General features: G+C 40.8%; 3 protein-coding genes across 5 annotated transcripts in view; 1 reads left to right on the top strand and 2 right to left on the bottom strand.

Moving 5' to 3' along the window:
* Window positions 1-1,299: 1,299 nt before the first annotated feature.
* On the bottom strand, window positions 1,300-8,279 carry slc2a9l1 (solute carrier family 2 member 9, like 1). Of its 3 annotated transcripts, XM_036950561.1 has the most exons (13): window positions 8,167-8,268; window positions 8,013-8,072; window positions 7,332-7,427; window positions 6,900-7,060; window positions 6,691-6,815; window positions 6,421-6,550; window positions 6,133-6,281; window positions 5,663-5,850; window positions 5,463-5,573; window positions 2,763-2,864; window positions 2,480-2,555; window positions 2,212-2,339; window positions 1,300-1,761 (listed from the first exon to the last, which is right to left on the bottom strand). In XM_036950561.1, the coding sequence occupies exons 4-13, from the start codon at window positions 6,932-6,934 to the stop codon at window positions 1,576-1,578; spliced, it is 1,230 nt and encodes a 409-aa protein (XP_036806456.1). In that variant the 5' UTR covers window positions 6,935-7,060; window positions 7,332-7,427; window positions 8,013-8,072; window positions 8,167-8,268; the 3' UTR covers window positions 1,300-1,575. The 3 variants fall into 3 exon arrangements, with proteins under 3 accessions (XP_036806456.1, XP_036806457.1, XP_021425287.1); XM_036950562.1 differs by lacking the exon at window positions 8,013-8,072 and having other exon boundaries at window positions 8,167-8,279; XM_021569612.2 differs by lacking the exon at window positions 8,167-8,268 and having other exon boundaries at window positions 7,884-8,017.
* Window positions 8,225-16,030, top strand: LOC110494497 (26S proteasome non-ATPase regulatory subunit 6). Its single transcript, XM_021569613.2, has 8 exons — window positions 8,225-8,525; window positions 10,416-10,621; window positions 10,897-11,042; window positions 11,286-11,505; window positions 11,790-11,898; window positions 12,050-12,218; window positions 12,434-12,511; window positions 15,771-16,030. The coding sequence occupies exons 1-8, from the start codon at window positions 8,381-8,383 to the stop codon at window positions 15,865-15,867; spliced, it is 1,170 nt and encodes a 389-aa protein (XP_021425288.1). The 5' UTR covers window positions 8,225-8,380; the 3' UTR covers window positions 15,868-16,030.
* Window positions 16,031-16,036: 6 nt separating this feature from the next.
* The window catches only part of LOC110494494 (ataxin-7), a 37,420-nt gene continuing 34,211 nt past the window's right edge, over window positions 16,037-19,245 (bottom strand). Inside the window, exon 13 of the mRNA XM_036950559.1 lies at window positions 16,037-19,043. Within this exon, the coding sequence (XP_036806454.1) occupies window positions 19,026-19,043 (18 nt within the window). The 3' untranslated portion in view covers window positions 16,037-19,025. The remainder of the gene's footprint in view (window positions 19,044-19,245) is intronic.

Here is a 19,245-nt window from a genome sequence, read left to right as displayed (position 1 = left end):
GGGCAAGTGGTTTGCTGATGTCAACGTTGTGAACAAAGTGCCCCATGTTGGGGGTATGGGCAGGCATAAGCTACGTACAATGAACACAATTGCATTTTATCGATGGCAATATGAAGGCAGTGAATTAATGCCGTGACGAGATCCTGAATCCCATTGTCGTGCCATTCATCAGTCGCCATCACCTCATGTTTCAGCATGACAATGCATGGCCCCATGCTGCAAGGATCTGTACACCATTTTTTAAAGGTATCTGTGATCAACAGATGCATATCTGTATTCCAAGTCATGTGAAATCCATAGATTACAGCCTAATGAATTTATTTAAACTGACTGATTTCCTTATATGAACTGTAATTCAGTAGAATCTTTGAAATCGTTGCGTGTTGCGTGTATATTACTGTGCCACAACGTCTGAGCTGTCATGCCTTGAATTAAGTTGTTTTCACAATGCAGATTAACTCTGCCATCTGTTGAACTTGGTGTCACTACAGCACAATAAATAATAAACCAATATGGTCTATCACGAACGCTCAATTTTGTCATATTTAAGCATTAATCTTCCCAAGATCAATCTACTATTATTTACAGTTGAAATATACCACATTGCACTTGTCATGAACATTGTTTGGTCTAAGTCTAACCCTTTATTTGACACATATGCTCAGATGGAAATCCCTATTATACTGTATGTGTCCATCATTGTTACCTCAGTCAGCATTTTCTATTTTCTAAGAGTAAAAACTGGCCAGGCAGGCAGGTCAGTGAGGAGAAATGGTTAGGCGTCACTATGGTACCTCTAATGAATCCCCTCTAGAGATAACGCACAACAGTGGGACGCCGAGGAAACATCTCACCCATCTAAGATAACATCAATCACTCCCCATCCCTGAATGGGAGCTGTGCACCTAGCGCCTTTAACTGCGAATGAAGACCCCGTGACTGGCAGCAGCTGGCAGCCAATGATAAGGGGGAGATGGGGAGCCCCTCAGAGCCAGCAGGTTCACAACCACACTGGAAAAGTCAATTCCATCAAAGACCCAGCCACATCATTATGGGAGCCAGTTCTCAAAGAGCCAAGAGGCTGAGGGAGTCCCCCACGTGGGCCATGGGCATCGGTTAAGTGTACAGGGTTCTTACTAATGAGTCCGTAAGAAGTCAGACTTGGGGAGGATTTTATGTGGTATGAGATGTAAAAGATAAAGAGTACATTTTTGTCCTAGAAACTTTCTAATATGAACCTTCTCAGGAAACAGACCATCAGACCAGATGGCTTGTAAAAAAAGGTTGGAAACAAGTAAATTAAAGATTGTTTGAAAAGTAATTTTATTATAAATCAATAGGTCTCTAAAAGTCATTCAGATGCATAAAACAATTGTATATATACCTGCATTGCTTGCTGTTTGGGGTTTTAGGCTGGGTTTCTGTACAGCACTTTGAGATATCAGCTGATCTAAGAAGGGCTATATAAATACATTTGATTTAATATATGCTGTGAGTGCACATTGTATGAAGATATGATACAAACTAAACAACTCAGAGTGGGATAAATCTCAGTTAATTTGCTATCAACAGTTTTCATAACTTTGTCTCCAGACTCTTGTCAACTGAGAGGGGGTTTTCACACAGTGTGATGTTTTTAAACTCCTCTGAGATCTCCAGGAGGGTTTTCCCCTTGGTCTCCGGCAGGTAGAAGAAGATGTAAAATGACGCCAACAGACACATGCAGGCAAACAGCACGAAGCAGACTGATTTTAGCAGCCCCTGTGGTACAGAGAAGAGGCAGGCAGGTGAGTTCCTATAGTTACAATAACCAGGGGAACAACTTGGACAGTTGGCTGAGAGCCTGTGATTAAATAGTCCTCTCCTAATGTTCTACTCATGGCTACAGGAAACCTTTGTTTCATTTTAGATAATTCCACTTATGTCTAAATTAGAGCTCTGCTGTTTTACAGACTGGCTGAGACAAAGGTAATACTGAGATAATAAAGAAAAGTTTTAATTGCAGTGTCGCAATGTAATGTTCAAAGTATGGAATTACTGTATGCCTGGTATCTCTGGGGTATTAAACTGTCATAGTGAAGAACAATGTGCTTTGCGCTCAGGAAATGTCATTGTATCTCAATTGGTAACTTTGAAAGAATTATAAAACTTTGCAAGCATTATAAAAGCATAATACAACACTTAATTCCAAAATGGTCTATATAGACGTACGATAAGAAAAGGGAAAACTAGTCCCAGCACAGAAAAGCCAAGCCAGCGCAGGATCCCAGTAAACACAAACGCTGCAGGCCGGCACGATTGGATGAAGATCTCATGTGTGAGAGACGGCAACACTCCAGCTAGGAATAGCACAGGCAACAGGAAAGCATGCATTAGATCAATCACCACTGATGATCACAGCAATGTAATGTTGGTATTTTGTCTATACTTTGATATTGTATTATTACTAACCCATTCTGTGGTTTGACATTAAACATACCTGGTCCTCCTCCATAAAAAATGACAAAGAGGAATATCAAGCCAACGGTGCTGTATGGAATCCAGAAGCTGTAATCCTATAACAATATTGTTAAAACAGAATCAATTATATTTTATTGTATGTTTTCCATGCACATGGAACAACCACCACTGTTGCTGGGGAAGTCGTGACCATGGGGATTTGGGACACATTCTAATGTGATACACATCCATGTATCATCACTTAGGTCCTCTTACTGTATATTTGTCACAATGCAGGAGAGTTGAAAGGTCAAGGGGCTCACCTTTAGATTGAGAGTGATGGTGATTAATATCATGATGGCAGACATGGCCCCAAAGCCCCCCCAGAGTAGCGCTCTCCTCCCCACACTCTCGATCAACAGGCCCTAGGGATGAACGGACACAACAGAACTTATCCGGAACCTTCCCCATCTATCACTCCCTCCTTCCCACCGCACAGGGGATGGCAGAGCCAGAGGAGCTCAGACATGATTTACTGTTTAGGAGCTCAGGAGGGGCATTCACATCTTAGTGACAAATATGTTCAACCTGTAGCGGAGCTTCTGTACAGTAGCCACAGGCGGTGGGATTCCTGCACGGGGACAGTGTTTCTTCCTGTATGGTCACTCCTACTGTTCACTGATTACTTTTGCTTATTAGTCCTTATAACGGTTGCCTAATGACCACTTAACGAGTGACATTTTCACATTAATTAAAAAGGCCTCTACTTTAAACCTTTTTACCCTAGGTCAGGGGTGGATAAACTTTTGGCTCAAGGGCCACATTAAGTGAATGAAACCAAGTGAAGGGCAACATACTATATGCGTGTCAAAACATGTGAAGACTATTCATTTTCAAATTGACATGCATCTACTAGTGTACTGTAGGTGTACATATGCTTGCAGAACAATTATACCCTTGTACCATCTCTACCCTTGTTTTTTGTGAGCAAATTTTTCACAAAATTGATATAATTTATAACATGACACAGTCAAACATACACACAGATCCTGCATCTCTACCCTTGTAAAGTACAATCAAACTTTGTCACAATATGCAAACTTAAAAATATATATATATATTATATGTCTGGAGACATGCAAAATGCAACAGCAGATGTGTAAAAAAAAAAGATTCAAAAATGTGAGTGAAACATATGGTAAGAGCATCTGTTTGATTTGGAATGGTCTGTTTTTGAAAGCATGTTAAGGAACACATCTCCAATGTGAGCCATATTTACAGTTATCCAATCATTTCAGTCCAAATAAGTGTTAATTGTCAGATGTATGGGGACAAATAACCTGTATCCAAGTGCATTGCTGGATAATTCTCACTGCATTACCATCACCATGAAAAAGCATAACCTTTCCTACCCCAGTCAGTTATTTGAGTCTTAATGTGAACAATGGGTCTGGTCACCTCTCTTGGCAAGGGCATCAAAGTCTGGTTCATGACTGAGAACATTTGTTCACACACATGTGGACCCGAATATAACATTTTTTTTCATGTTTGTAAACTTTGTTTTGTTAAGTGAGCCATAGAACGGGACTATTGTTGCTGTTTTGTAGTTCTCCATGAAAGCACTGTCACATTGGATGTCGATGTGTCCGGTGGTGCTTTCTCACTGTCGAAAGTGCTACTGTATGTCTCAGTGTCAGAAAATTAGCGAGAGACCGGCTGCTCATTTGTCTGGATGCCCCAATATGTCCACACCAAAAGCAAAGTCGCCCAGCCAGTCTGTGTCTTTCAACTCGGAGAAGTCATCAGCTTTCCAACCGTATCAAGGAACATACCTATGTCCCCTCTCAGTTCCCACACACGGCAAAATACTTTCCCAGGCTTAGCTAGCGCGCATTTGAATGATACAACAGGTCCTGGTGCTCTGCCTCTGTGTCACTGAGTATCTGCATGAACTGACGATGGATAAGCCCCCTTGCCCGTAGGAAGTTGACACGTTTTATAACCACTTTGACAACATTTTCCAGCTTTAACACACTTTTACACAGGGCTTCCTAATGAGTAATACAGTGACGAAATATCAATTCCTCAGAGTTTCTTATTTTACTTTGTCTTGTAATCTTTTTAGTAGGCCAATGTTTTTACAGGTTAGATTTGGTGATCTATCTGTTGTGACATTTGTCAGTTTGTTCCTTGGTAGATACATTTTTTTCCAAGCTGGCAGACATCCTGTCATATAAATCAGAGCCCCTGGTTGTTCCCATTATTCATTCGATTGCAAGAAGTTCTTCTTATTTCAAATTTCTCATTTATTCCTTTGACAAAAATGTAAAGTTGAGAGGTGTCTGATGTCAGTACTCTCATCTAGTGCTATAGAAAAAGGATTGAAGCTATCTGCTTTTTTCTTCAACTCTGAGATTAGCTCCTCACCTATCACTCCTCACCTATCACTCCTCACTTATCATGTGATAAGCTAATTTTCTCCAAATTGGCTTTTACTCTCAGGACAAAGTATATCAGCAGGCTCCATACACTTGTTCACAAACGCTTCACCAAAAGGCTTGCTATGCTTTGTGATTTTATGTGCAACACTTTCTTGGCATATCAGACTTATGTCCAATATTAGTATACAAAGTATTTTGCTGTCCATTCTTCTTTAAACACAACATTCAGAGTCCCACTTTTCTCATTTTCGCAGCACTCATTTTGTCAAAAGCCGTCAAGCAATGAATTGGCTTTGATGACTGAGCGTATTCTGAATCTGACTGACTAGGCCCAAATACAGAGCGCGCTGTCAGGCTACAGCGCCATCTATTGGAGGTTGTTTGTATATCACGGAATGAGTCATTTTAAGCCAGAAATCTTACAATATAATAATATTTAATACATTTGAAATATGTCTTGCGGGCCGTACTTTGCCCCCCATTGCCCTAGGTACATAGTGATGACCATGCTTTGTAGAAGTTACAGAGGGGTATCGTAGTGTACCCCCTATAGTGTAGCCCATGTTACCCAGCAGCACTCACACAGGTGATGGAGGTGAGGACCTCAGACACTCCAATACCCAGAGTCACATAGCGGATCTTATCCAGGGGGATGCCTGCCTCCTTGAAGATGTCAAAGGAGAACACACTGATCTGAGGGTGGAGGGAAGAAGAGGAGTAGGATGTAGAATGTACAGTAGTAGGTACAGTATGAGATTAAAGACAGAGGGGGCTGTGCTTACTGCAGTGATGCCAGAGAACTGGATGCAGCCGTACACCACCACCATGGTGATGAGCTGCCATCGTACGCTCCTGTCTCTCAGCAGCTCCAGGAGAGTCTTCGAGGTCTCGCCTTTTATGGCAGCCTGCTCCAACACCATCTCCGTCATCTCCAGCTTGTACTCACCCCTGCCCCACAGACTCTGCAGAGCTGACACACAAACACAGTTTCTGAATATGATACAACAAGTAACTAAAGTCTCCTCAGCTGTATAGACTTTGCACACAGCTATATAGGCCTTGGCCAATCAGTCAGCTATGTGTAATAATATACGTTTATGTATTTAGATGCAGTGTAATATAGTACTGTACATCATTTCTACATTTGCACAGACAGTACTCAATGTTCTGAGTACGATTGTTGCTACTTAGGATGGATCCCTTTGGACATCAAGAATTTAAATCTTGGTGCCTATGAGGAAACACAAACTACCTTTTTTGCATGCCTCTGCATTGCCCTTTTCTATCAATAAGTATCTTGGGGCCTCAGGGAAGAAGGGAAGTGTTAGCAGCTGTACCACTGAGAAACATGTTGAAACACACAGTAGGATGTTCCAGCTATCCTCACGACCAAGAATCTCCCTGAGAAAGTTGAGATAAAGAATCAAGTCAGAGCATATTTCAGGATATCCAATTTGGCACACATTGATAACCATCAGTTTAATGTGATACTTGATGTTTTTGTCTTTTGAAATGTTGAAATTCAGAATGAGCACTGTACCTTAGTCCAAAAAATTGTCCTGACAGTTTACCAATGGAGAGGAAGGTAGCAGATGTTAGTGTTACCATGCCCCTTATCTTTTTGGGTGAACTTTCACCCAGGTATATTGCATGGATATTCACTCCTAAACCTGAGATTCACAAACAAGAATAAAACAAATCAATGCTATCCCATGCCATTCCATGATTTTATTTTACCATGGCTAAATGATCCATAGATTAAACTAATCTGCATGAAATGAAAGGTGCAACATCATCACATTGGTAGGACCTGCAGTGAATCCAAACAGAAACCGAGCAATCAGGATCATCTCAAAGGAGTTTGCCCCCCTACTGGTGAACATGATCACTGCAGCAACAATGTTGACAACATTGTTCCATATCATGGCTCTCTTCCTGAAGAAGAAATGAAGAAAAGTTTGAATGAAAAAGTAACTTAAATTGAGATAAATACAGATGATAAAAATCAGTGCAACTCACCTGCCAAACCTCCCAGCAATGCACCTGACACTCATCGAGCCCAGGAGACCCCCCACAGCGTACAGAGACACTATAGCTGACCAGAGGAGTTTGACTGTCTGTGCCGGTGGGGTTTCTTCATATCGCCCAATCCAACTGCTATTGATGAAGCTCCAGATGTACTGCAAGCAGACCGACATGGTTATGGAAACAGACAGTCTACAACCCTGGTGAAGTAGGCTAGGTGTTCATTTGAGCAGGGTTGAATATGCAGATTTAACTTGTGTGAGATGAAAACAAGATATTCATAAACCTTGAACACCATGTTATATTTCCTAGGTATTTCTTGCCATAGGAAAAGTAGTGGCAATTCCAGACTCATCCAAACATATTTAGTATCATGCTTTTAATAAAAATGAGTGTGTGGGGAATCAATGTGTTGATGTCTCTTACTGGTGAAGGGGAACTGATGACAGTAACATGGAAACCATTTTGAAAAGATCCGCCAATACCCAAAATGATTATGAAGACTAGAGCATTACCACGGGTCTGGAATGGAGATCAGAAATGGGTAAACATTTTACAATGAAAGTTATAGGTCGACACATATTTAATGTCAATGAGGTATATAACCTCAATCAATAATGTATCTTAAAAGTATTCTTAAAACGCTTTTAAAAAACATTGACACAGAGATGGCATGGATAGACTACTAATCTCTCGTCAACATTGCTTCTCTTCCCTGTTTAGCTGAGTCATTGTGCTCATAGATTTGTCTAATTTGTACCTATTGTGATTTTAGAACCCTTTCATACAGCAATTAATTATGTTATAGCTATAAACCTAATTTCGTAATAGATTTTTAACATTTTCAACAGTAACATTTTTGCTTATGTTACCTTTGGATAAAATAACAGGAAACTTACTAATACTTACTCATTCAGATATGAAAAAGTATATCCCGTTTCAATAATAATAACAATAATAATAATAAAGTTTGCCTACCAGGTGCCTCAACAAAGTCTCCATTCTGTATATCTTGAGAGTTCCATGTGACACAATTATGTCTAACGTTACATGTCCACCTGACAGTTGCTCTGTTAGACATTTTCAGGAATAAGATTAATATTTTACATCTCAGAGGGAGCTTAACTTTCAACCACTGCGTCGCTGTCACATTAGTCCTACTCGTCTCTGTAGAAAGTAAGAAAGCCTATAAACCATTTGTTAACATGTGTTTAATCTGAGTGAAAAGTTGTGTACTTTGACGTGAGATAAATTGGCATACTTCGTGTGCTCGGCGGACATTCCCTTATTAGCCAGACGAGGGCAGCACCATCTGATCTTGCCTGACGTTCTCGCTGTAGCGGAAGTAGCAGACCAGTGTTATCCGTAGTCATTGTTAGCTAGCTAGCCGAATATATCTCCCCCTTACCCTTGTTGTCCCAGAGAAGATATATCTGCTATTTAGCCAAGTCATTACTAATTTTATATTTGCCAAAATGCCGTTGGAAAATCTGGAAGAAGAGGGTCTGCCTAAAAACCCTGATCTTAGGATAGCACAGCTGAAATTTTTGCTCACGATGGATGGTCACCGACAAGATGCTAAAGTGAAAACCGAGCTCATGGACTCAATCAAAGAAAACGGTGAGTAGCTAACGTTAGCCAGAAAGTACCGGTACTGTAACTAGCTTCTGCCAAGCTAATAAACCGAAAATAGGAACGTTAGCTATCTGTTGTAAACCAAATATATAGCAAAGTGGCCTAGCAAGTCATGCTAGCTAGTGTTCTCCTATCTTAAAGTGTTGAAATTGCTAACGTTAGCTTGCTCCGGTAGATGGCTAACTCGCCTGGCACATTTGTCGCTAGCGAGTAGACTTGCTAACTAACGCGTTGACACGGGTAGCTAACTAGTTACACTACGCTGAACAAACATTTAAACGCAACATGTTAAGTGTTGGTGTCATGAATTGAAAATAAAATGTCCTAGAAATGTTCAATATACACAACATTTATGAATCTACAATTTTGTGCACAACATTGCATTTCTCATTTGCCAAGATAATCCACCCACTTGACAGGTGTGGCATATCAAGAAGCTAATTAAATAGCATGATCATTACACAGGTGCACCTTGTGCTGGGGACAATAAAAAGCCACTCTAAAAATGTCCTGTTTTGTCACACTTCCACAGATGTCTCATGTTTGAGGGCGCGCGATTGGCATGCTGACTGCAGGAATGTTAAAATTTTATGGCAACAGCTCTGGTTTATGTTAATTTCTCTACCATAACCCCGTCCTACGTCGCGTTAGAGAATTTGGAAGTAAGTCCAACTGGCCTCACAACCGCAGACGACCCCAGCCCAGAACTTCCACATCCGGCTTCTTCACCTGCGGGATCGTCTGAAACCAACCACCCGGACAGCTGATGAACCTGGGTTTGCACAACCAAAGAATTTCTTCACAAACTGTCAGAAACCATCTCAAGGAAGTGCATTTAAATGCTTGTTGTCCTCAACAGGGTCTTGAACTAACTGCAGTTTGGCTTCGTAACAGACTTCACTAGGCAAATGCACACCTTCGATGGCCACTGGCAGAAAGAAATGTCTTTCTTCCATGGCCTGCATACTTGTCAGACACGCTCAATGGGTGGTGACATGTTTGGGATGTTCTGGGTTGCTGTGTACGACAGCGCGTTCCAGTTTCCGCCAATGTCTAACTTCGCACAGCCATTGAAGAGGAGTGGGACAACAGGCCACAGTCAATAGCCTGATCAACTCTATGCAAATGAGATGTCACATTGGATGAGGCAAATAGTGGTCACAGATTGTTTTAAAGTATCTGTGAACAACAGATCTGTATTCCCAGTTGTGAAGTCCATAGATGGGGCCTAATGAATTTATTTCAATTCACTGATTGCCTTATATGGACTGGAAATCAGTGAAATTGTTGCATGTTATATTTCTGTTCAGTGTCGTTAGCATCACTGTCAGACATAAACCTTGCCAGAAGATACCGACCCTACCATTACGCTTGTTTCCACTGAGCTGCACTGGGGTTGGAACGCAGTCATGGTTACATTAAGACATCGTGGAGTCGGTGCAAGATATGGGTCGTAAAACGTACCTCAATGCAGGGATGTGATATGCCACTGTACTTTAGATTTGATCTTTATCCACACTGCTCCATCAAATGGAATACTGATAGTAATATGGAGAAAGGTACATTTGGAGTACAGTGCTATATCACATCTCTGCATTGAGGTACGTTTTCTGAACTGACCCCAGTGCAGCTCAGTGTAAACAAGCCTAACTGTAGAGTCGGTATCTTCTGGCAAACATAAACCTATCCATATCAAACTGCTACTTAGTCAGTTAGCTAGTAGCTAACTAGTTAGATACTCCAATGAAATTAGCTAGCTAACCAGACACATATGGAATAAAAATAGCTAGCTAGCTAGAATGTTGCGAAAGGTTACAACTGTCAGGTTAGCTAGCTAGTCACTAACGTGATAGCTGATGAATTGTCTTGTTACAGATATGGCACCTTACTACGAGAGCCTGTGTAAAGACCTGAAGTGGCAGCTTGACACAGACCTAATGAGTAAGATGAAGAAGGCCAACGAGGACGAGCTGAAACGTCTGGATGATGTCCTAGAAGATGCTGAGAAGAACCTCGGGGAGAGTGAAATTCGAGATGCAATGATGGCTAGAGCTGAATATCTCATCAGAATTGGGAATAAGGTGCTTTTGCATTCATAAGCTGTTACATTCAGAGCAGAGGCCAAAGAATCAGAAGTCATGTTAAATGTTATCAGTCATAGTGCCACGGTTGCACAGTGGACCTTATACAATATACACACAGTATCATGCTATACATACACATAAACCTCAAGAATCTACCCCAGAAAACCCCATTCTAACTTAGCCATGCATGTAGGTCATTAGCTTAACCAAATAACCCATCAACTTCACATCACCAGTATCTTAACGGTTTTTCTTGCTGTGTAATTCCACAGGAGGAAGCGTTGACTGCCTTCAGGAAGACCTTTGATAAGACTGTGGCCCTGGGACATCGGCTAGACATTGTGTTCTACCTGCTAAGGATTGGACTGTTCTACATGGACAGTGACCTCATCACGCGCAACACTGAGAAAGCCAAAAGGTAGTTTGGCTAAAAGGCACTGCTTCTCTCTGCATTCACTATTCTATGATGACATGTCATTAAGGGCCTTCACTAACTATTCTAAGTCTCATGTGTTAACTGGAACAGTTTAGATTTCATAGCAGCCAGCAACATTTTGCCTGCCGTGGCATTGTATTGACTTTATTGTAAGCTGTTGTTTTTTCTATATTCTCGTATTTTGTAAGCATCATCATTTCAATGTCCTTGTTTGTGTCTGCACAGCCTTATTGAGGAGGGGGGTGACTGGGACAGGAGGAACCGTCTGAAGGTGTACCAGGGCCTGTACTGTGTGGCCATCCGTGACTTTAAACAGGCTGCTGAGCTCTTCCTGGACACGGTGTCCACCTTCACCTCCTACGAGCTCATGGACTACAAGACTTTTGTCACATACACCGTCTACGTCTGCATGATTGCCCAGAAGAGGCCCGACCTCAGAGAAAAGGTTGGTAGCAGGAGAGGAAGATTCTGGAGCCACGGTGGTTGTGTTGTCAACAGGGCATCAATGTGCTTACATAATTCTAGAGGTGGTAGTTTTGCAGACTTCGTACTTACCCTGACAGACACTAAGACAAGTATGGTTGCAGAAAACCTGAATATGTTTATACAATACTTTCTACATGTCAGAACAGGTATATTTAAACTTGTTTTGATAAGGATAAATGTTTTAGACAACTGGCAGATTTCCAGTTCTGTCATGACTTTATCCTGTTGACTGTTCTCTTTCAGGTGATAAAGGGAGCAGAGATTCTGGAGGTGCTGCACAGTCTCCCTGCTGTCCGCCAGTACCTCTTCTCACTATACGAGTGTCGCTACTCTGTTTTCTTCCAGTCACTGGGTGAGACACCCCTTTTGCTCTCCCCTCATTTAGGCTTGTAAATAGTAAAGCTGAAGAGAATGAATGTCCGCAGACAGTGAGTGGACATGCATGTTTCACTATCCCCCATTCCTTAGTTGTAAACCTGTTTGTCTCTGTCCCCTCTTTGCAGCCACAGTGGAGCAGGATATGAAGAAGGACTGGCTGTTTGCCCCTCATTACCGTTACTATGTGAGAGAGATGCGTATCCATGCCTACAGCCAGCTCCTGGAGTCCTACCGCTCACTCACCCTGGGTTACATGGCTGAGGCCTTTGGAGTCAGCACAGAGTTCATTGACCAGTGAGTCTCACTAGCTCTTGTTCCATACCCACAATGCCGATTAGTGTTCCATTGTCTTACGTCAGACAGCGCAACGACTTAATCTGCACTGATGGTTGAGGACTGCGAGTCGCATAGGAATGATGCCACCCGTCAGAAGACAATTGGTGCTCTTGATTACACTGATACAGAAAAGGTACTGTGATAACTTAAATTGGTTTTTTCTTCACTCTCAGGGAACTCTCACGATTCATAGCTGCTGGTCGCCTCCATTGCAAAATCGACAAAGTAAACGAGATAGTGGAAACAAACAGGTAAGAATTACTATTCATTCAAGGGTTTTTCTTTATTTTTATTATTTTCTACATTGTAGAATAATAGTGAAGACAAACTATAAAATAACACATGGAATCATGTTAACCAAAAATATATTTTAGATTCTTCAAAATAACCACCCTTTGCCTTTGACAGCTTTGCATTCTCTCAACCAGCCTCACCTGGAATGCTTTTCCAATGCTTTACACAGTTGAAAAACCAATGATAGCGCAAACCAGATTAGATGGTGTATCGCTGCAGAATGCTGATTAAGTGTGCCTTGAATTCTAAATAAATCAGTCACCAACCAAGCACCATCACACCACCTCTTCCATGCTTCATGGTGTGAACCACATGCAGAGATCCGTTCACCTACTCTGCGTCACAAAGACACGGCAGGTTGGAACCAAAAATCTGGACAGACCAAAGGACAGGTTTCCATTGCTCGTGTTTCTTGGCCCAAGCAAATCTTATAATTGGTGTCCTCGCAGCAATTTGACCATGAAGGCCTGATTCACACAGTCTCCTCTGAACAGTTCATGTTGAAATGTGTCCGTTACATTTATTTGGGCTGGTAACTCTAATGAGCTTATCCTCTGCAGCGGTTTTCGCGACTGCACTCGAAGAAACTATTGAAGTTCTTTAAATTTTCCGTATTGACCATAGGGCTATCTCCTGTATACAATCACTACCTTGTCACAAATGCATTAATTTATGGAATTTCTTTCCTTAACTTCTTATGGCTGCAATCCTGTTAACGGGAGCGATTTGACAACAGCCAGTCAAAGTGTAGGGTGCCATTTTCAAAACATCAAATCTCATAATTAACATTCCTCAAACGTACATGTCTCATACCATTTTAAAGCTATTCTCGTTAATCCCACCAAAGTGTCCGATTTCAAATATGCTTTTCAGCAAAAGCACTACAAACAATTGTTTGGTCTCCACCACACCACAATAAGCACAGCCATTTTCCAGCAAAATAGCATTCAAAAAGCAGAAAGAGAGAAAATGAATCACTAACCTTGAATTATCTTCAGATGACACTCATAGGACTTCATGTTACACAATACATGCATGTTTTGTTTGATAAAGTTCATATTTATCAAAAAATCTGAGTTTACATTGGCGTATTAGATTCACTAGTTCCAAAAACATCAAGTGATTTTGCATAGCCACATCGTTTCAACAGAAACTCATAATACAAGTTATACACATGGAATTATAGATATACCTCTCCTTAACCTCTTGAACCTCTGTGGGCAGTATTTCATTTTTGGATGAAAAACGTTCACGTTTTAAACAAGATATTTTGTCACGAAAAGATGCTCGACTATGCATATAATTGACAGCTTTGGAAAGAAAACGCTGACGTTTCCAAAACTGCTAAGATATTGTCTGAGTGCCACAGAACTAATGCTACAGGCGAAACCAAGATGACATTTCATACAGGAAGTGAGCCAGATTTCGAATGCGCTGTGTTCCAATGTCTCCTTATATGGCTGTGAATGCGCAAGGAATGAGCCTACACTTTACACTTTCTGTCGTTTCCAGCATTGTGACGTATTTGTAGGCATATCATTGGAAAATTGACCAGAGACTACATTTACCAGGTGTCCGCTCGGTGTCCTCCATCGAAACTATTGCGTAATCTCCAGGTGCGTGCATTTTTCCATTTTGAACAGAGAAACAAAACTGCCACGAGTGATTTATCATCGAATAGATATGTGAAAAACACCTTGAGGATTGATTCTAAACAACATTTGCCATGTTTGTCGATATTATGGAGTTAATTTGGAAAAAAGTTGTAATGACTGGGTTTTTTTCTTAGCCAAACGTGATGAACAAAACGGAGCGATTTCTCCTACACAAATAATCTTTTTGGAAAAACTGAACATTTACTATCTAACTGAGTCTCCTCATTGAAAACATCCAAAGTTCTTCAAAGGTAAATGATTTTATTTGAATGCTTTTCTTGTTTTTGTGAAAATGTTGCCTGCTGAATGCTAGGCTTAATGCTATGCTAGCTATCAATAATGTTACACAAATGCTTGTGTAGCTATGGTTGAAAAGCATTTAATTTTTTATCTGAGATGAGTGTTAACAAAAGGCTAAGCTTGAGCGCCAATATATTTATTTCATTTGCGATTTTCATGAATAGTTAACGTTGCGTTATGGTAATGAGCTTGAGGCTATAATTACGCTCCCGGATACGGGATTGCTCGTCGCAACAGGTTAATGTAACCGCTGTGTCAGATTTCAAAAAAAGTTTACGGAAAAATCAACCCATGCAATAATCTGAGACGGAGCTCAGAACAGTAGCCAAATTAGCCGCCAGGTTGTAGTCAGAAACCAGAAAATGATATGTTTCCTTACCTTGGATGAACTTCATCGGAATCCCAGTCCACAATAAATGCTTGATTTGTTCGAAAATGTCAGTTATGTCCAATTAGCTACTTTAGTTAGCGCGTTTGGTAAACAATTCCAAAGTCCCGTAACAGTCTGTAGAAACATGTCAAACAATGTACTGAATCAATCTTTAGAATGTTGTTTACATATCTTGAATAACGTTCCAACCGGAGAATTAGAATGACTTCAGATGACCGGTGGAACGCAGGTCCTTCCCATGTGAACGTGCATGGTGAAAGCATGGCAGTGGTGACTATTTCCTGTCTCATTCGACCCCCCTTCACATTAGTCAGACAAAGTTCTGTTGACATCTAGTGGAAGGCGTAGGAAGTGAACTCATCCATATCTCGCTGTAATTTCAGTGAAAGCTTGGTTAAATCTGCCACCCCCAGAAAAAATAAACAGGAAGTGGAATTTCTCAGGTTTTGGCCTGTAATATTCAAACAGTTTTAGAAACTGTTTTCTATCCAATAATAATATGCATATATTAGCAACTGAGACTGAGGAGCTGGCCGTTTACAATGGGGACCTTTCATCCAAGCTACTCAATACTGCCCCTGCAGCCATAAAGTTAAAGGCACACATGTTAATTGAAATGCATTCCAGGTGACTACCTCATGAAGCTGGTTAAGAGAAATGCCAAGTGTGGCTACTTTGAAGAATCTAAAATATTTTAATTTTACTTTTGGTCGTGTGATTCTATAGTTGATATCTTCACTATTCTACAATGAAAAACAGTCAAACCCTTGAATGAGTAGGTGTCCAAACTTGACTGGTACCCTACATGTAAGACAATTTGTTTCTATATTAGAAGTGGCAGAGCTCAGTGTTGTATTTTCTTTCTTCCAGACCTGATAGTAAGAACTGGCAGTACCAGGAGACCATCAAGAAAGGGGACTTGTTGCTCAACCGTGTCCAGAAGTTGTCTCGAGTTATCAACATGTAAAATGGATGGCCGTGTTCTTTGGGAGGGAGAGCTGGATTTTGTACCAGTATCCAAACCAATAGTTTGAAGAATTGACCCTCATTGTGTATATAAAATTCTTTTTGGTGACTTCTTCGTTTTCCTTTGATACAGATTGAGTTAAATAAAATCAGTAAAGAAGCGAGTCAAGTTTTCTGTATAAATAGCTGTATAAATTATTTATTTACAGAAACCTGTTACAAAACAAATAGAATATACAATCTTCTTTAAATATTAAGTAAATCTAACCTACCATGTTTGTTCATGAATTACATAGCAGCCAATACAAGTCCAGCTGATCAAATGATTCTGATAATGTATAGAAAAACTGCACGCTCTTACTGAGGATATTTTCCTCCCACAAGCTGTGTTTCACATTCCAAGTCTGTGGTACTTGATAAAAACAAGGTTAGCGTTTTCAGTGGAGGTTGAGGGTAAACAAAACACTTTACTGAACCTGCTACAAGCAATTCATAATTGACCAGGAAGCTTCAACACCCCCTGGTCTGCACCTCATCTGGAAAACATAAATCAAAAGAAGAGTTAACACCAAGGTTTCATACCAGCTCGCTGACAAGCCTCTTTTTTTACACCACATTTAGGGTTCATAGGCAGATTTTAAAAGCAAGCTCCTAAAACACTGAACATTCAAGTAAGGTAAAACTAAAAAAACAACTGTCCTCAGTCAGTGTGAAACAAATTCAGGCACTTTCTTAATTTCAGCATTTTGAAATGCTGAAAACTAAATTTTCTTAATGCTGAGTTTCAAATTATGTTTGGCAACAATGATGCAAGCAGTTGCACTGTTTGAAGTGTTTATCATGATTGCTTAAGTCCCTTCAGCCTTAAAAGGAAAGTGTCAATTATGAAATGTTATATAGTCTACAGCGGTCGTGTTTACACAGGAAGCCCAATTCTTTTCACTAGATCAGCTCTGAAAAAGATCTGTTATTCGTCAAAAGACCAATTATTGGAGAAAAATCTAATCAGAATTGGGCTGCCGGTGTAAACACGAATGCAGCCAAATTAGTTGAGTGGATCCATAGAAATCGCTTAGACAACTGGCACAGCTTTCAGCCTGCGGGGCATTTCAGAATCAGGCTATTTGGGTCACAAAATGATAATTCTTTTTTTGATTGAGGCAACTTGAAAATAGTAAAAAGCCCAAGTAAGACCTTGGTGAGTTCAAACAAAACATATTGTCTATCACACAAACACATGCTACAGTGGAAACACTTCACCTTTTAAAGGATCCCAGTACATGATTCATGAGATGCTTCAACCTCTAGTTATAGGCCTATTGCGTTAGACTTGGCAGTGAACCACTTCAAATAAGTTTAGTTCTTAAACGTATTATTTCAATTACTAAATAAATAATCTCAATTGTACCAAAACATTTTGTATAAGAAAATGCCTGTGCAAAAATACATATTTCAATATGTACAATTCGTTAACAAAATATGTATTCTGAAATAGGGATACTTCGATGTTTGTTCAATACATACAAGAAAAAGCTAAAGTAAGATACAAAACACTCAACTTCTCTGCTGCCTGACATCAGGTGAGTTTACGAAATTTACAGGGGTTACAAAAAAGTAGTAACTTACTCTGAAGCCATCTCCATGAATCTCACACCCCCCAAAAACCACCACTTACTCCAAAGAGGCATCATCTCAGACAGAGGGAAGTATTGCCAGTTTAAGACTTCATGCTTGATGAAAGACTTACAAGTTTGATGTCAATCATTACAAACCCCTCTACTCACAAACAGTATTGTGACATTACTAAAGGTACCGGAATGGAAACAATAGCCATAGCTGGGATAGTGGTTACAGACTATGGTGGGAGAAACAGATGGCTGCCTTTGGCTAGCTTTTGGGGCAAATAAGCACAACTTAAATGTCCTAAAGCAAGTAGTGGGTCTGTGTTTGTTTAGTGCTGTTCACAGTTAGGGCTAGGTCTACTGTGGCTGTTCATTAGTAAAATGTTATTATAGGAATTACGACTTCAAGCTTGGGACTAAGGTAAATCTGCATTTTTGTTCAAATGTAGTTAGTTATTGACAGCCTTATTCTGTTCAATGTTCCCTACCTATATAGTACTCGAAATAACACAATTCATGTTGTTCAAAAGAATACAATATAAAAACTGCTTAACTTTAAAGCTAATTATCTCAGAATCATCTTTTTTCAGCTAGAACCTTATAGTCCCAAGCACTCAGCTGGTCTTTCGTGAGCATTAGTGCCTCTTTCATTACCATTCAATCAAATTGTCACATCAGGCATCCTTTTTCACATATGCATGCACAATTGACCCCCCCCCCCATCTGCTGTAGTTAAATTCAGTGAAAACATGATAAGAAACATAAAGTAACACTTGCATAATTGTTTGGGTCATGTATGGAACTCATATAGAATTGACTGGATCTGCTCATATCATTCATCTCTGGATACTGTACATAACATGGCGGTATCTACACACACCAACCAACCAACAAAATGTAGTGAAAGGATAAAAACAAAACAATGTGATTGAAGTTATGTAAGTGACAGTTTGTCTTCCTGCCCTCTCCATTCAAGGCTTCTGAGTTCAGGCCTGCAGGTGTAAGTTTGAATTTCCAGTAGTCCAGTAGAATCTGACGTGACAAAGTCAAACACTCTCTCTCACACACACACACACACACACGGAAGAGATCGTCAGATACCAACAGATTGCGGCTTGTTGGCTCTCCAGTCACTCCCAGTGGCTCTGCATCATGATGGTGGGTGGGCGGTGGCATGGCTGTTGTGCCAGCCCTTCACCCTCCCTCCATACCCCTGGAACTTCAACATGGAGGTCAAAGGGCAGGAAGGCTGCAACTCCCTCCTCTCCATAGGAAGACCTACCTCAGGACAACACTGACTGACAGGGGGACAGGTGAGACCCACCCCAGGTGCTAACGCCTGCCACCTCCACATGGCTTTAGGAGAAATAGTTCCACTATAGATGACATCACAGGGTTGTCCAGATCACCTCCACCCTGAGGATCATGGGAAGCTGAGAGTAAGGCATTAGAAGGCCTCGTGCAGTCCAGAGCAGTGTACAGGTTGCCCCCTTATCATCCGCCCCTCAGTTCCATACAGAGGACACAGCCACTGCTGTCAGGGGCGGGCCTTTGGCTGAGGGGAGAGAGAGAGAGTGGCAGGGTTTTTAAATTATGAGATTTTTAGTTTGTGTTTTGTCTAACGTCAATATATGTACATATGTTGAAGCCAGATAAGTCCTAACTGCACAGTAAATTTCTCAACAGATAAAGAGATTGACTGGTTGATGATAGGAAGCGTTAGCAGCCAGTGTGTGAGGCTGTAGGGGTCCAACCCA

This window comes from Oncorhynchus mykiss, chromosome 17, assembly GCF_013265735.2.
Source record: "Oncorhynchus mykiss isolate Arlee chromosome 17, USDA_OmykA_1.1, whole genome shotgun sequence".
In the NCBI taxonomy this organism is placed as follows: Eukaryota; Metazoa; Chordata; class Actinopteri; order Salmoniformes; family Salmonidae; genus Oncorhynchus; species Oncorhynchus mykiss.
The sequence above is the reverse complement of the archived record's forward strand: the minus strand, read 5'-3'. Positions and strand labels throughout refer to the sequence as shown.

Excerpts from the sequence above, each read along its gene's own strand:
- LOC110494497 (XM_021569613.2), top strand. The coding sequence starts at position 8,381 with ATGCCGTTGGAAAATCTGGAAGAAGAGGGTCTGCCTAAAAACCCTGAT. Across the intron at positions 8,526-10,415 it reads GGACTCAATCAAAGAAAACG|ATATGGCACCTTACTACGAG; the intron begins GTGAGTAGCTAA and ends GTCTTGTTACAG. Across the intron at positions 11,506-11,789 it reads GGCCCGACCTCAGAGAAAAG|GTGATAAAGGGAGCAGAGAT; the intron begins GTTGGTAGCAGG and ends GTTCTCTTTCAG.
- slc2a9l1 (XM_021569612.2), bottom strand. The coding sequence starts at position 7,907 with ATGGAGACTTTGTTGAGGCACCTG. Across the intron at positions 7,428-7,883 it reads AGACTTTGTTGAGGCACCTG|ACCCGTGGTAATGCTCTAGT; the intron begins GTAGGCAAACTT and ends TCTCCATTCCAG. Across the intron at positions 2,556-2,762 it reads CCATCACTCTCAATCTAAAG|GATTACAGCTTCTGGATTCC; the intron begins GTGAGCCCCTTG and ends ATATTGTTATAG.